Here is a 15,405-nt window from a genome sequence, read left to right on the forward strand (position 1 = left end):
TAAGAAATTCCTCAAACTCTGATAGACTTTGGGCTTAGCAGTCGAGCTGGCATTTGCTCGAACTTGTAATAAAGATAGCCCTTAGGCCTTTTTCAGTTCTCGAGTGAGAAATTCCTCAAAATCGGATACCTTTATGATTTTTTATGAACTAATCCTTTATGCCTTGATCCTAATGTCAATATCGTGACATCAACGGTTGGAGCGATTGAAAAGTTGCTTTTTGTGCGATTCCTAAAATCATTAATTGGAGGCGGCTAGCGGTCGGCCTTTTGGATTCCCCAACACGCTTAAATGGCCTCTATAAGTAGACAAATTTCACAACCTTACAAACTTTATTCTTATATTATTCTCAGAGTCTTATTAGCCTTTTTCAATTTCCTTGAACTCTACCTTCTCTTCACGATCAACACACTTCATTTTCTTGGATCTTTCGCATTGGAATGGCTAAAACCTCTAAACCGGTTTCCCAAAAAGAAAAAGCTTCTTCATCTTCTCGATCGACCAAGAGTAAACCGGTAGTGCCCCTTGTATTGAGGAGTGCATCCTCCGCCATGTGAAATAACATTCGATTTCAAAATTGAGAAACCTACATCGACACCAGACCGATGCGAGCCCATGTCTCGATATGTTTGTTTGGTGACCAAGGCCAAGCTCAGACAAGTAAAGGAGGATTGCAAGTGGGATAATAAATAAATAGTGTTTCCTTCCTCCGAGGAGGACATCACTACATATAAAGCAAGGTACTTGAGTGTATATACCTACCCATTTACGTTGGGTCCTGCAATTCCGGCTTAGGGTCCCATAGATCTAGTTATTCTTAGCTTTTGCCAACGATACCGAGTGATACTTGGCCAGATCTACCCCTCATTCTAGCAAATCGTTTACTTAATCAGGTTCTTTTTGAGCCAAGTTAAGGGGATGTCTTTTATCCTCGATCATCTGATCAGACTGTACAGTCCCTGACTTTATCGTGTGGGTTTGATAAAATTACAATGTCGATCCTTAAAATCTCTATTCTCTAGTATCGATGAGGACAAAGACCGTGGTTGGATGAGCCGGTTCATCTGAGCCAGGACCTCCAATTTGATTCTTGCTGATTGGATGATGTTCCCCGAGGAGTAGAACATGAAACATGAGTACGTAGCAGGTTTATACCCTGCTTTTTTTCTTTCTTTTCATCGGTTTTACATTTTTCATTAATCTAACCCCTTTACGATGGTGCAGTCGCTGCTTGGTTCCCTGGTGGGGTCCCGTACCTCGAGGGCTGGGTCCAAAAGTTGGCCTCCGCTTCCTCTTATTCGGAGCGTTGCTGGCGAGATCTGGCCAAGGGTCGATGGGAGGCCTAAACCATGATGAGTTCTCTTGTTTGTTTTCTTGTGCTTCTGTCATGGGATACTTACCTCAGTTTCATGCAGGTCTTGGAGATGCCGTTGATTTGTGGCTGGCCCCGGCTGATGAAGTAGAGGTTCCGAAGTCTTCTAAAGAAAGAAAAAAAAAGAGTAATCTGAAAATCCCCCGAAGCCAAAGAAGAGCATGGCTCGAAGGCCTAAGGCCGATACAACGACCTTATCTCCGGAAACGGACCAATGCCTTCGGGATCAGGAGGAAGAAGAAGATGACGACTGCCTGCGGGTAACCCGTGAAAGAAAAAATGCTGGTGCTTCGACATCATCGAGCCGGTGACGGTTGATGTGGCTCATTCTAGAGCCGAAGAAATCTCCGAAGGGAGTTCAAACAAAGTCCCGAGCCATCGTGCAAAAAAAGGTACCTCTCCTATGAGGCCATTTGGTGGGCGAGGACGAACGTCCTGATGCCGAGCCTCTTCAAATAAAAGAGAACGCCCCGAGTGGATCACTTGGGGTAATCAATGTAGATGATTCACCTCCCGGCCCCGAGTTCTCCGAGGGACAAGTCTGAGATGCTCAGAATATGAGGTCTTCTGAAGTGGAAGCAAGCCTTGGAGGGCATGACATCTTTCGAGAATGTCTCGCAGAGCTTGAAGATGGCCCCGACCCAGATGCTTCTTTCATTTTTGATGAGGCTCGTAGACTCTTTAAACAAGTGAGTTTTCTGTTTTTTATGCCTGCACCTTTGTTTTAGCTATTCTGAATCTATCTTTCCTCCCTTTTTATGAAGGCTGTGATGCTCTATAAAAGGGCATTTTCCAAGTCCCAAGCCGATCTTGCTCGATGCAAGACTGAGCTTAAGAAAATTTTGGAGGAGAGGGACGTCTTCAAAACCCTCTATGCTAAGAAAGATATGGAGATCTATGATTTACGAGTTGAGTTTACGCAGGCATGCCAAGGTCGGACGAGTATGTTGAGAAGGTAATACAGCTCTTGAGGGTCTGTTACGCACTTGTTTGTTTTGGCGACTGACACTTTTAATTTTGCAGTTTCATCAGAAGGCTGACTTGGAGACGCAGCTTCGGGAGGAGCTTAAGATGAAAGAAGCCGAGACCCTGGGGTGTAGGAAAGGTATGGACAACCTCGCCTCTGGGAAAGAAACTCTAAGAGAGCATCTAGCTTCACTCGAACACCAGCTTCGAGGTGTGAAGGAGGAGAGCCTAGCTCGAGGCCTCAAAATCGAGGAGCTTAAAACCAGATCTCCTGCTGAGCTGGACAAGGCCAAATCTGATGCTGTAGCAATCATAACTTTGTATCGAGCCGATGCCGAAGCAGCTAATGTTCGGGAAAAGGAGATCTCTTATACGGCAGAGGCTAAGTTATCAAGTACTCTTGAACACGTTAGGCGACAATCCTGGAGGATAACCTCGAGGATGTACATGCTCGCGGCTTCGATCTTTCAGCCGATATTGAAACGACGAAGATTTTGGAAGAATAGGTTACCGATCTGCTTTTCGATGAGGATGATTCAGCCAGTAGCTCTGAGAGTGAAGGAGACGAAGATGAAGTCCCCAAGGATGATGCTCTCGAAGATGCGACTCCTGAAGATGCAGCTGCCAAAGATGTGGCCCCGAAGTAGTTTTAGGTTACTTTATTTTGTTTCTTTGTATGCCTCCCTTGTGTAAATACTTCATGTAATCATCTTCTGGAAATACGAGGGGAACTTTTTATCTCGTCTTTGGTTTGTACTGGATTTAATATTGCCTTTATTTATGGAAGACTTCATTTGAATGATTAGTCCGAGGATTGGTTTAAGGTTCGGGGTATTATAAACTATTAGATATTTATCGACAGATATAAAAATCTTCGAGCTAAGTTTAAATCGTTCTGATGTGAGCTCGGGATATTGTGAACCTTGAGTCCATATTGAAATGAGAGCGGAGTCTCAAACTATAAGTTTTTGGCCCTTACGCCTTTCGAAGTTGGCCCTTGGGCTCTTATTTATCGGCCCTTAGGCTCTTTTAAAATTGGCCCATAGATTCTTTAAGTTGGGCCGTTTCGGCCTTTAAAATGGCTATGTAATATTTCCCTCATTTCGGCTAAAAGACTTGGTGAAAATTTAGTTATGCCATAACATGTGTTTTTTGTACCCGTTGGGTTTTTTCGAAGGTTTGACGTATTGGAACCTTATTGATTATTTGTTTGAGTAAACATAATTGGATACCTCTTGAGGTATTTCCGAAGGCTGATGTTATCGAAGCCCTTGGATTAATTGAGGGCTGGATTTATCGAGGCCCTCAGATTTTTCGGGGGCTGAATTTATCGAAGCCCTTCATATTTTGCTTTTGCCGAGGGTAGCCTGATTTAACTGTTTTTTCAATATTTGAAGGCCTTTAATTTATATGGAAGTCGGACGTCTCCGAGCTGCGTAAATTTGGCCGTAGCCTTCATATGACAGTAGTTTTTTATGTGGCCGTAGCCTTCGGGTACGTCACTTGGATTTGTTTCCCGATAACTTTTCCGAACTTGTTCGAAAAGTTAGTCCCCGTGTATATTGGCCTTGGTCTTTGTTTCGAGGGGGTGCCTCTTTGAGGTCTTATGAGTCCGAGTTTTCAGTGACTCGGATGTATTGAATGTTAGTGACAGTCCCAAAGTATTTCAGGGTGCTTTGGTCCTTGAGCCGCTTCCCGTAGGATTGTAGGTGTAGAGCTCGTATGATAGTAAACTTCTTTGAGATACCAAGTGTTTTTGATATAACTAAAATGCTTCTTCAAATAGTCGATATATGTGTACATGTTCAGCCGCCGGGGCTCGACTATTCTATATGGACACAGTTCATTTAACCGTTTGGCCCATTACAAAGTTTTCCTATTGAGGCCCTCTTAAGCATGAAGTATTTTTCAAAAATATAGCCTCCAAGGGTGATGCCCCCTAGTATTCGTTGTTGATTGAAAAGAAGCCTTGGATACTGTTGAATTTTTCATAGGTAGCACATAATTGTTTCCTCGTTTAAAACCTTACCGGTAAAACCTATTTGGGACAAAATCCGGTCTAAGGGAAAAAGAGCGCAATGCATGCTTTAAAACCTAGGGCATTCGTGTAGAAATGATGCCTCCGAGATAGTATGCCGTCAATCCAAAATCTGTAATGAGTTAGCTTCAAACTCAAATGGACAAAAGGATAAAATCAAACCTTAGCAGTGGTATCGAGGGTGACTTTTCATAGAACTAAGTCCCCGACTCCGAAATGTTGGAGGTTGGTCCTCCTATTGTAGTGCCTTTTGATATTTTGCTTTTGGGTGATCATTCCAGCAAGTGTTGCTTCTCGTTTTTCATCTGCCATCGGGGTATGAAACAAAGGCGGGCTCGGTGGATATCGCTATAATTCTTCTAAGGCTCGCTGACATCCCGGGTTCCACGTGAAGCCCTTTTCCCTTTTGAGCGAAGAGAAGAACTGGTGACTTCGATCTGACGACCTTGACAAAAATTGACCCAAGGTAGCCATTTGTCTTGTTAGCCTTTGCATGGCCTCTACGCTATCCTCGATCGTGATACTCCCAATAGCCCTGATTTTGGTACCTCGATTTTATGCCGCTACGTCGAGGGTCTCACCTGTGCCAACCCTGAAGGCACATTCCTCTGGGCTAAGCTTCATGCTATATTTCCTCAAGATCGTAAATGTTTCCTGTAAATGAATTAAATTGTCCTCTGCGCACAGGGACTCAATCAACATATCATTACTACAAACTTCCATTGTTTTGCCTATTCGTTTTTGAACATTTTGATAACTAGGCGTATTTTCCTGCATTTTTTCAGCCCGAAGGGCGTTATGTTGTAATTATAGGTTACAACACCCTGATTAATAAATGAGCCTTTTCCTAGCCCTCCGGGTTCATCTTAATCTGATGGTGTCCGCCGTAGGCATCAAGAGAAGTTAGGGTCTCGGGGCCAACTGTGGCATTGATCGTGCGATCGACCTCGGACAAGGGGAAAGGATGTTTTGTTCAGGTCCTTATAATCTATGCACATTTTAAGTTTGTTTTTCCCTTTTTAGAACCATGTTGGCTAACCTCTCGGGGTGTTTTACTTCCCGAATAGACCCTATTTTAAGAAGTTCGGTTACCTGCTGCGGTGGCTATTTAGCCGTCTGCTTACCTTTGTTGCTCGAGGTCAAAGGCTCAGGTATCGACACCATTTCCTCGATAAAAAACATCTCCTTTGCAGCATGTTGCTCTCTGTAGACTGCTTTCACTCCTTCCTTCGCCGGGAACTTTATCATTTGGTGAAGAGTTGAAGGCACTACCCTTATGTTGTGTATCCACAGTCTTCCGAGGAGTACGTTGTACCTCATGTCGTCTTCGATCACATGGAACTTCGTATCTTGAATGATCCCGGCTACATTTACTAGCAAGATGATTTCTCCCTTTGTTGTTTCGTTTGCCATGTTGAAGCCATTCAGGACTCGGGACGTAGGTACGATCTGACCTTGCAGGCCAAGTTGTTCCACGACCCTCGATCTAATTATGTTTGCTGAACTACCTGGATCCACTAAAACACATTTAATTTGAATTTTATTTAAAGGATAGAGATTACCGGAGCGTTGTTATGGGGCTGAGATAAAGCCTTGATATCTTCCTCGCTGAATGTGAGGGTGTCCTCGGGCATGTAGTTCCGAGTCCACTTCTCCCTTGTGATAGATACTTTGGTACGTTTGAATATGGGTCCCTGTGGGACGTCGACACCTACGATGATCATATGAATGACATGTTGAGGTTCTTCGGGCTTATTCTTCCTTTTTGCATCTCTTTCTCGAAGGTGGTTCTTGGCCCGGTCGCTGAGAAATTCACAAAGATGCCCCTCGTTGAACAACTGGGTTACCTCCTCTCTGAGCTTCCTGCAATTCTCGGTCTTATTCCCATGAGTACCATGATACTTGCACATCAAGTTGGGGTTCTTTTGAGAAGGATCGGTCTATATAGGCTTGGGCCATCTAGTATTTCTAATTTTGCCAATGGCTGAGATGATTCCCGAGGCATCAACGCTGAAGTTGTACTTCGATAATTGGGGTGCCTCTACTGGTCCCAAGTGCCTATCAAACCCGATTTTGCTTATGAGTCCCCGGGAACTTTGACTTCGATCTGTTCTACGATCATTACGAGGTATGTTACACCTTGAAATGTTTCTTCGATACTCGACGTATGGCTGATATCTCTCCTTAATCAACCTTGACGCCTTGTCTGCATTTCCTGACTCCTTTGCTAGTAACCTGCTTGGATAAGTTGTGCCCGAGGGGGCTCTCAACTGGTCATCCTCGACCCTAATTTTTGACTGGTACCTGTTATGCACATCTGCCCAAGTCACAACGGTATACTTGATCAAGTTTTCCTTCAGCTGCTTCAAAGCTATCGAACTTCGTTCATTTAGCCCTGAGTGAAGGCTTGTACGACCCAGTCATCAGAGACCGGTGATAACTCTATTCGTTCTAACTAGAAACGGGATACAAACTCCCTCAACATCTCGTTCTCCCCTTGCTTTATTTTGAATACATCGGACTTCCTTGTTGCAACTTTTATGGCACCGGCATGTGCCTTTACAAATGAGTCTGCCAACATGGCAAACGAATCAATAGAGTTCGGGAGTAAGTTATGGTACCAAATCATGGCACCCTTAGACAGAGTTTCCCAAACTTTTTTAGCAAAACAGACTCAATCTCATCGTCTTCCAAATCATTTCCTTTTATGCCACAAGTATATGTGGTGATGTGCTTGTTGAGATCAGTGGTTCCGTTGTATTTCGGGATATCTGGCATCCAAAATTTCTTCGGAATAGGCTTCGGAGCCGCATTTGGGGAAATGGTTTTTGCACGAACTTCTTCGAGTCTAGTCCTTTCAAAATCGGAGGTGCTCCCGGTATCTGGTCGACCCTAGAGTTCTATTTCTCCACCTTTTTGTCATTTTCTTCAATCTTCTTTTCTCCAGTCTCGATCCTTTTGACGAGCTCTTCGAGCATTCTCATAATCGTGGGATCAGTCCCCGAGCCACTTTCATCGGGCCTCTCTATCGCTAGTTCAGCATGCCGTGTGTTCACTGGTTTGGCTGTGTTTGGAGTTCTATTCTGACTCTGAAGTTTAGTGATGGCGACTTGCTGGGCTTGCAACATTTGGAATATCACCTGGAGGCTGACTCTCCCTTCTTTCATTCCCGGCATTCTTTGGTCCCCTCGCCGGGCTTCCCGGTGTGCATTCCTTACGGGGTCGGTGCCTGCGTCCGCATTTAGAGAGTTGTGTGAACTGATATCAATTAGCTCCATACTTGGCACTCCCTTAGGGTTTATGGGTGGTACACCGACCCCTAATACCGATATTTTCTCCGATTGAGTGTCCTCGAAATTGTACCGCTCTCGAGGCTGATCATGACGGGTCCCCGATTTGCTTCTCGAGGTACGCTTATCCGGGCCTGACTTGATTCTTACTTCGAGCTTCCCGAACTCGGGCTCGAAGTGTAATCAAGTCTTCGAAATCAAGCTCTCTGATTTCTACCGTATACACAAACCCCTTATGGTTACATTGTGGATGTTGCTGAATAAGAAGGAAGAATCCTCAATTTGTAGAAGCCCAAATCTTTTCTTCCAAAAAAAGGACTAACCAAATATGAAAGAATTATAATTTTCTTCTAGAAAAAAAAATTCAATTATGATAAATATGTCGTCGTTCCTTCAAAAAATATGAAAACTAAAAATGGTAAGAAAACCAAGGGAACCACCTATGATTTGTTAGTTTTTCTCATTTCGTTCATAAGTTTAATTTTCATTTTTCTTTCTTGAACTGAATCCAATATTTTGTGCAATTTCAATCTCAATGCATGTGTATCCTATCATGGATCCGTCTTTGTATGACGTATATTGGTTTTAATTATTTCGTTTAATTCTCATTTGCATTAAATTTATCCAAGATGACCTCTTTAATTCGGAGTAGGAACGAGGTTGAAAAGTCAACCTAGCCAGTCAATGATTCGGTTCGGTCGGTTATTATATAAAATAATTTTTCGATTATTATATTACATATAATTAAAACTAGACTTTTAGAAAGCGTACCAATTATGTAGGTTTCTTTTTGATATCGGTCCGTTTCAATTAATTTTCGAATTTTTTTAAATGTCATTTAAAGGTCACTAGTAGAAGCAGAATGCAATAACATACGTACTTTTATAGGACTTAACAAAACTCACTAGACATTTTTACTATTTAAAAGGTGATGAACTAAGAAAACATGAAAGATGACCAGAGTATAGATCCATCGAGTGTAAAAGAAATTAAGCAAAGACCAAAAAAATATAAATCACACAAGTGGAAAGATACTAAGCAAGCTGAGACTCAAAATTAAAGTTTATAGAAGATTAAATATTCGAAAATATAAATTTGAGTCATACGAAAGTAAACATATTCAATATGTTGTAGTTTGCTACTCATAATCGCTAGAATACCCTATGTCTTGCTAGTGAATATGCTGGAAATAGTTTAGTTTCAATAGGAGTAGTATAATAGGTTTGAGAACTAGGATTTTGAGTTTAATTACTTGTTGCCTTATAGTCGTTTTCCTAATTCTAATGCCCAAGGAAAAATTTAATGCTTTATTATTTTTAAACTTAATATATAAATTTATATTTTCATGTAAATTTTTTCGGTACGATTTGGTATATTTTCGGTTTATTTTTATAAAATAAAAAACTTACCCTAATTATCGGTACGGTTCTAGATTTATATAAAAATCTATGGTTTTATTAAAAAAAAATATAAAATTTGGTTCGATATGATACGATTTGGTCCGTTTTCAAATATCCATTAACACCCCTAACTATATTTTGCTAACGTCGTCTGAATTACCTTTCAAGCGCTACATAAATCTCATTGTTGTCAAATACTGTTCATACTTGACAAATGATATGAATGTTAAGTATTGATAATATATTTTGAGGCTAGTTTTGAGCCACAAAAGCAAGTATGGACGTGAAACTTAAGAGATCCATCATAAATACGTACTTGCTTAGATTAGTTGCATGGTTTTATTGCGGCAACATTAATGCATTAATCTTATTATATTTTTAAAGTTGTGACTTCATATATTTTATTTGTTAGTTTAATTTTAGTAATTTTTTTTACATAAATTTATGCTTCGTATCAAAAGTGTTGGGTTTAAATAAACCAAATAGCGGTACTCTACCTCCGCCTCTTGACAATATGATAGAATAAATAAAAATATATCCTATCAAATGTTTACATCATATCAATAAATATATAATATGTGCTTGAATATGGACTTCTCTAATTTAACCATACGTTAATTAAAATATATTTTCAGCTCATTAATCACTTAATTGTAATTAATATTATTTGACGTAAACACTCCATATAAATAAATATTTGGGTGTTGTAATAGGATGTGTGTGATGTGTCGTTGAGATGTATTGTAATGGGTGAGTCCACGTATATGCGGTCATACTCACATGTTTGACTTGATTTAATTCCTACAACCACCTTTTTACAGAGAAAATAGTTTTTAAACACACCATCGGGGAGATGATAAAATAAATTTTAATTTTGATTAGAATCCTGATTAGAATTTATTTACATTAGTCAGAGATCTCGAATTCAAATTTTAAGATAGAAGCTTAGATAGCAAACGTTTTAAACTTATTCGATACAAATTTAAATTAGTCAGACTAATGAGATTTGAATATCGAATGTTATATCGAGAAAAAAAAAGAGAAAAAGAGTTTTTGAACATGCTGTTACTATATTTACATATTTCAGCACCTAAAATTATACAGATTTCCAGTTTACTTTCTTTGTTGTCACTGTAAAAACGCCATCCCGAATGATAGCAAAGTTGGTGTTTAACATTAAAAAATTTGCTCGTATTCGATATTTTCATGAGATTATATTAATACATCGTGGTTATGTATGTGGTTACTCTATAAATATAGGTGAGAGTATGTATTAATTAACCTAGAATTTAGTGATAACTATCATGTATTTATTTGATGCAAACATCCAGATAGGGTTTACAATAATTCAGAAAACGAAAATGTCGGTTTTCTGTTACAATGACAGCAAAGAATAGTAACATTATCAAAATGACCCCAAAATAAAAAAATAAAAAACAATTTGAGTCGTTTATCACTTTACCGTCTTTGTTATTATTGTACTCAATGCGAGTAGTACTTCAGTCTAATTTTTCAGACAAAAAATCACGATTATCGTCAAAATGAGTAATTTACTATATAAAAAAGAGTATAAAATATCAAGAGAATAACCTCACAAAAAGACAAATACAAGTGATACACTAACACTTGTCCCGAAAAGTTCTCCCCCAAACAAGACTCTCAAACTGTTTAACTCAAAAAATGTGAGTAACAATTAAATATAATTTGTGGTTTAATTTTAATGATATGTGATTTATTCCAATACTAGTGAATATACAAGTAATACTAAGCTTAAGTAAGAAGAATTGATGAACCAAACCAGTATTGTTAGAGCAATAGGGGCCTCGAGCTCGATTATCTCAGGGGCCTCGAGGTGAGCTAAGAACAATAAAGTATGGACTACAAAGTAAAAATGATAAAGCTGAAGAACAATTGTTGAGCATGGTAAGCGAGAAAAGCAGAGTAGATTATTCTATTGCAGTGAATGAGAGATCCTTACAAATGATTGGGGTCCCCTTTATATAGGAGGGGGAAACCCTAATATGATACATTTCCAATTATGGCAAAGAATTCTATTGGTACAGTTGTATAACAACCTAGTGCAACCTTGTACTATTTCGTACAAATCTTATCCCATAATTTATGCCCTGATCCACGTGTCAGAGGAATTCCTGCTCTTTCTTGAGTATCCTCAAAATTGTACTACCCTCGAGGCAGATCATGACGGGTCCCCGATTTGTTTCTCGAGGTGCGCTTATCCGGGCGTAGCTTGATTCTTACTTCGAGCTTCCCAAACTCGGGCTCGGAGTGTAATCAAGTCTTCGAAATCGAGCTCTCCGATTTCTACCGTATACCGATAGTCCCCGCATTTCTTAGAATAAGATGATAAGAAACGATTTGAACCTCAAAACCTCTCGTGATGACGTCAAGCCCGTGACGCAGGCGCTCGAAGTGATCGAAAATATCATGTCAGCATGCTTCCCCAAAACATCAAATACGTTTCAGCTTTGTTGGCCACTTGCGCCGCCGGTCCCGTCGTCGACTTTCTATAAATAAAAGGCTACTTGGCTGAACAAAAACTGTAATTATTCCTTCTTCATCTACTTTTAGTCCTTTCCCTTTTTACCTCTTCCTCTAATCACCTATTTCTATGGTTCAAATCTGTGATCATAAGGTCACATGGCAGCAACTTTACCAGTTACGCCAAGACTCCCTTTTTCAAAGCTTCGGCTCAAGACAACGAGAGAAAGGCACCGAATCCTTCCCATATCAGAAGATATGCAAACTTTACACTACTGCTCATCTCTCTTAACTTCAACCTGATGTGGTGCTTCATTCCTTTTGCTTTCCATGGAATGAGGTGGCACTATCATCTGCTAACTTTTACATCCTACACCGAAACAGAGTTCAGAGAATGAACACGCTTGGATTGTTGCGCGTACATCTTGCAACCCCTTTTGGCTTTTCTTGTGACAAAAGGTGAAGCTACATCTTCTAGTCTTCCCTTCTGGTCTTTTCCTTTTTCTTGTTCTTTCTTTTAATGTATTGTGGCCCAAAACTTTAACGGAATATTCAATCTCGGTTGCTGGAGATATAATTACATTTATCATAGGCCTTCTGCCGTATACAAACATTTCCAAAGATCAGAAATGGTGCCCCCAAGAAGATGATTTTCGAAGACGATGCTCTCGAGGATATGGTGATAAGTTAGGATTTTAACATATTTTATGCCCCTACTTACTTATGCTTTTAGTATAAATTGCTACAAAATAGTCCCAAAAAGGCTCACAGGTTGTGCTTGATTGCAGGTTTGAGCGATAAAGTGACGAAATGTCCAAGATCGGCTAAAAAAGGAGTGAAATCTGCTCAAGTATCAAAGACCAAGAAATTCAAGAGGAGAAGGCCTAGTGCGGACCGCGCAAAAGTGACTGCGGCCGCACTAGGAGGTTCAGAGACATGGTTATTCAGGCTGAAGTTCACGCGACCGCGATAGGATTTTCGCGGTCCGTTATAAGGCTACGCGGCCGCACTACTTATTTGTGCGGTCCGCGTCCAGAGATTCAGAGAACCATCATTTTTGCCAAGACCCTGCCATGCGGGCCGCGATTGTCACCGCGCGGTCCGCGCCAGAGCCCTTCCGCGGCCGCACTACTTATTTGTGTGGTTCGCGTCCTCCAGTTCAAAGAGCTTAAAGTTGAAGTCAAAAGAGCCAGTGCGGCCGCGGTTGCTTTTGTGCGGCCCGCACTGACCCCGCAGGGGTATTTTTGTCCAGTTTTTCTAGCCTAGTGTAAATAGGACATTTTACCATTTTTAAGTCAAGTTTTGTATTCAGAAACGTAGCTGAGTTCGTGAGACCGATATTTTAGCCATTTTTGGCACTTTTGCTTCCTATTAACAATAGATTATTGTAGTTTCTTCTTAGTAATTAATTAATATGTTTAGTTCTTCATCTATTTCTTCAGTTTCTTCTTTAATTATGTGTAACTAAACCCATTAGCTAGGGTTGTGGCTCAACCCTAGTGTGGGTAATTGATGGGTGTTGCCATCAAAGGTTAGATTGATATTCGGTGTTTGTTATTTGGGTTGATTTTATGTTTTTATTCAAGAATTGGTGGTTGCAAACACTGATTCAAGCTTCGTGGGTTTGACTCTTCTTGAGAAAGAGAGTCTATGACCCCAAAATTGACCCAACAAGGAATTGGGATGGACCCATGAGAAATGGTAGTCCCAATTAACGGGTTAAATCTCGAGAGAGTAATCACCCTACTTGAACCCTAGTTGCTTGGTCTCACTGGCCTACCCAATTGGTCTGGAGAGAGTCAATTGGGCAAAATCACTCCCTCTACCGAGAGGTGTGAGAGTGGGTGCAATTGTGCAACTGTTATAGCATAATCCCCAAATATGTCAATCTATCCTTAGTCACATCTACCCGTCAATTAACCACATAGGTGATGCTACGACCCTAATGCCCTTCTTCCCATTAATTACAACTTAACAATATTCTTTTAGCATAATTTAGCTTTAATCCTTAGTTTTATAATAGTAGTTATAAATATAAAAACTCAAAAAATGTTTGAAGTGACATTAGAAGCACAACCGCAACTCCCTGTGATCCCTGTGGAAATTCGATCCCGGACCTCTATTCGGGTAAAAGCTATTGCGACCCGCTCTTCCTACTTTAGTGTAGCGTCGAGTTGGCTGTGATCACTTGGTCTTAAAAGTGGATTAGGTTCTTTGGCTTTTGTTTTTTGTTTCTTTGTTCCTGCGTAAGTATCCTTCGTGGGTGCCGTAGTTATACTTTGTAATCATTTCTTGGAAGTATAAAAGGATCTTTTTGTATCCCTTTCGGCCCATGCTGAAATTTATTCTATCTTTATTTGTAAAAGACTCGATTATATGATTTCAATGACTCGCCCAAATATCAAGCTTAGATATAATAGACCCTTAGGTTTTTAATCGATCAATATAATACCCCTCGAGTTCTCGTTAATCCTTGAGTTGAGCTTAAATGTGAACTCGGAACATCGTGATTCCCGAGTGAGAGCAAGATCTCGAAATGAAGTTAATCCTTAGATCTTTTTGTAGTCCCCGAGTGAGAAGTTTCTCCAACTCGGGTTGCCCTTGAGCTTTGCACTCGAGCGGGCATTTACTCAAACTTGTAATAAAGATAGCCCTTAGGCCTTTTCTCAGTTCTCGAGTAAGAAATTCCTCAAACTCTGATAGACTTTGGGCTTAGCAGTCGAGCTAGCATTTGCTCGAACTTGTAATAAAGATAGCCCTTAGGCCTTTTTCAGTTCTCGAGTGAGAAATTCCTCAAAATCGGATACCTTTATGATTTTTTATGAACTAATCCTTTATGCCTTGATCCTAATGTCAATATCGTGACATCAACGGTTGGAGCGATTGAAAAGTTGCTTTTTGTGCGATTCCTAAAATCATTAATTGGAGGCGGCTAGCGGTCGGCCTTTTGGATTCCCCAACACGCTTAAATGGCCTCTATAAGTAGACAAATTTCACAACCTTACAAACTTTATTCTTATATTATTCTCAGAGTCTTATTAGCCTTTTTCAATTTCCTTGAACTCTACCTTCTCTTCACGATCAACACACTTCATTTTCTTGGATCTTTCGCATTGGAATGGCTAAAACCTCTAAACCGGTTTCCCAAAAAGAAAAAGCTTCTTCATCTTCTCGATCGACCAAGAGTAAACCGGTAGTGCCCCTTGTATTGAGGAGTGCATCCTCCGCCATGTGAAATAACATTCGATTTCAAAATTGAGAAACCTACATCGACACCAGACCGATGCGAGCCCATGTCTCGATATGTTTGTTTGGTGACCAAGGCCAAGCTCAGACAAGTAAAGGAGGATTGCAAGTGGGATAATAAATAAATAGTGTTTCCTTCCTCCGAGGAGGACATCACTACATATAAAGCAAGGTACTTGAGTGTATATACCTACCCATTTACGTTGGGTCCTGCAATTCCGGCTTAGGGTCCCATAGATCTAGTTATTCTTAGCTTTTGCCAACGATACCGAGTGATACTTGGCCAGATCTACCCCTCATTCTAGCAAATCGTTTACTTAATCAGGTTCTTTTTGAGCCAAGTTGAGGGGATGTCTTTTATCCTCGATCATCTGATCAGACTGTACAGTCCCTGACTTTATCGTGTGGGTTTGATAAAATTACAATGTCGATCCTTAAAATCTCTATTCTCTAGTATCGATGAGGACAAAGACCGTGGTTGGATGAGCCGGTTCATCTGAGTCAGGACCTCCAATTTGATTCTTGCTGATTGGATGATGTTCCCCGAGGAGTAGAACATGAAACATGAGTACGTAGCAGGTTTATACCCTGCTT

At 40.5% G+C, this 15,405-nt stretch overlaps 1 protein-coding gene across 1 annotated transcript; it reads left to right on the forward strand.

Moving 5' to 3' along the window:
- The first annotated feature begins 1,929 nt into the window (after nucleotides 1-1,929).
- LOC138890598 (uncharacterized) lies at nucleotides 1,930-2,985 on the forward strand. Its single transcript, XM_070173995.1, has 4 exons — nucleotides 1,930-2,061; nucleotides 2,137-2,295; nucleotides 2,396-2,746; nucleotides 2,845-2,985. Exons 1-4 carry the CDS (start codon nucleotides 1,930-1,932, stop codon nucleotides 2,983-2,985), a joined length of 783 nt encoding a protein of 260 aa, XP_070030096.1.
- Nucleotides 2,986-15,405: the final 12,420 nt, after the last annotated feature.

Source organism: Nicotiana sylvestris, chromosome 4 (assembly GCF_000393655.2).
Source record: "Nicotiana sylvestris chromosome 4, ASM39365v2, whole genome shotgun sequence".
Lineage (NCBI taxonomy): Eukaryota > Viridiplantae > Streptophyta > Magnoliopsida > Solanales > Solanaceae > Nicotiana > Nicotiana sylvestris.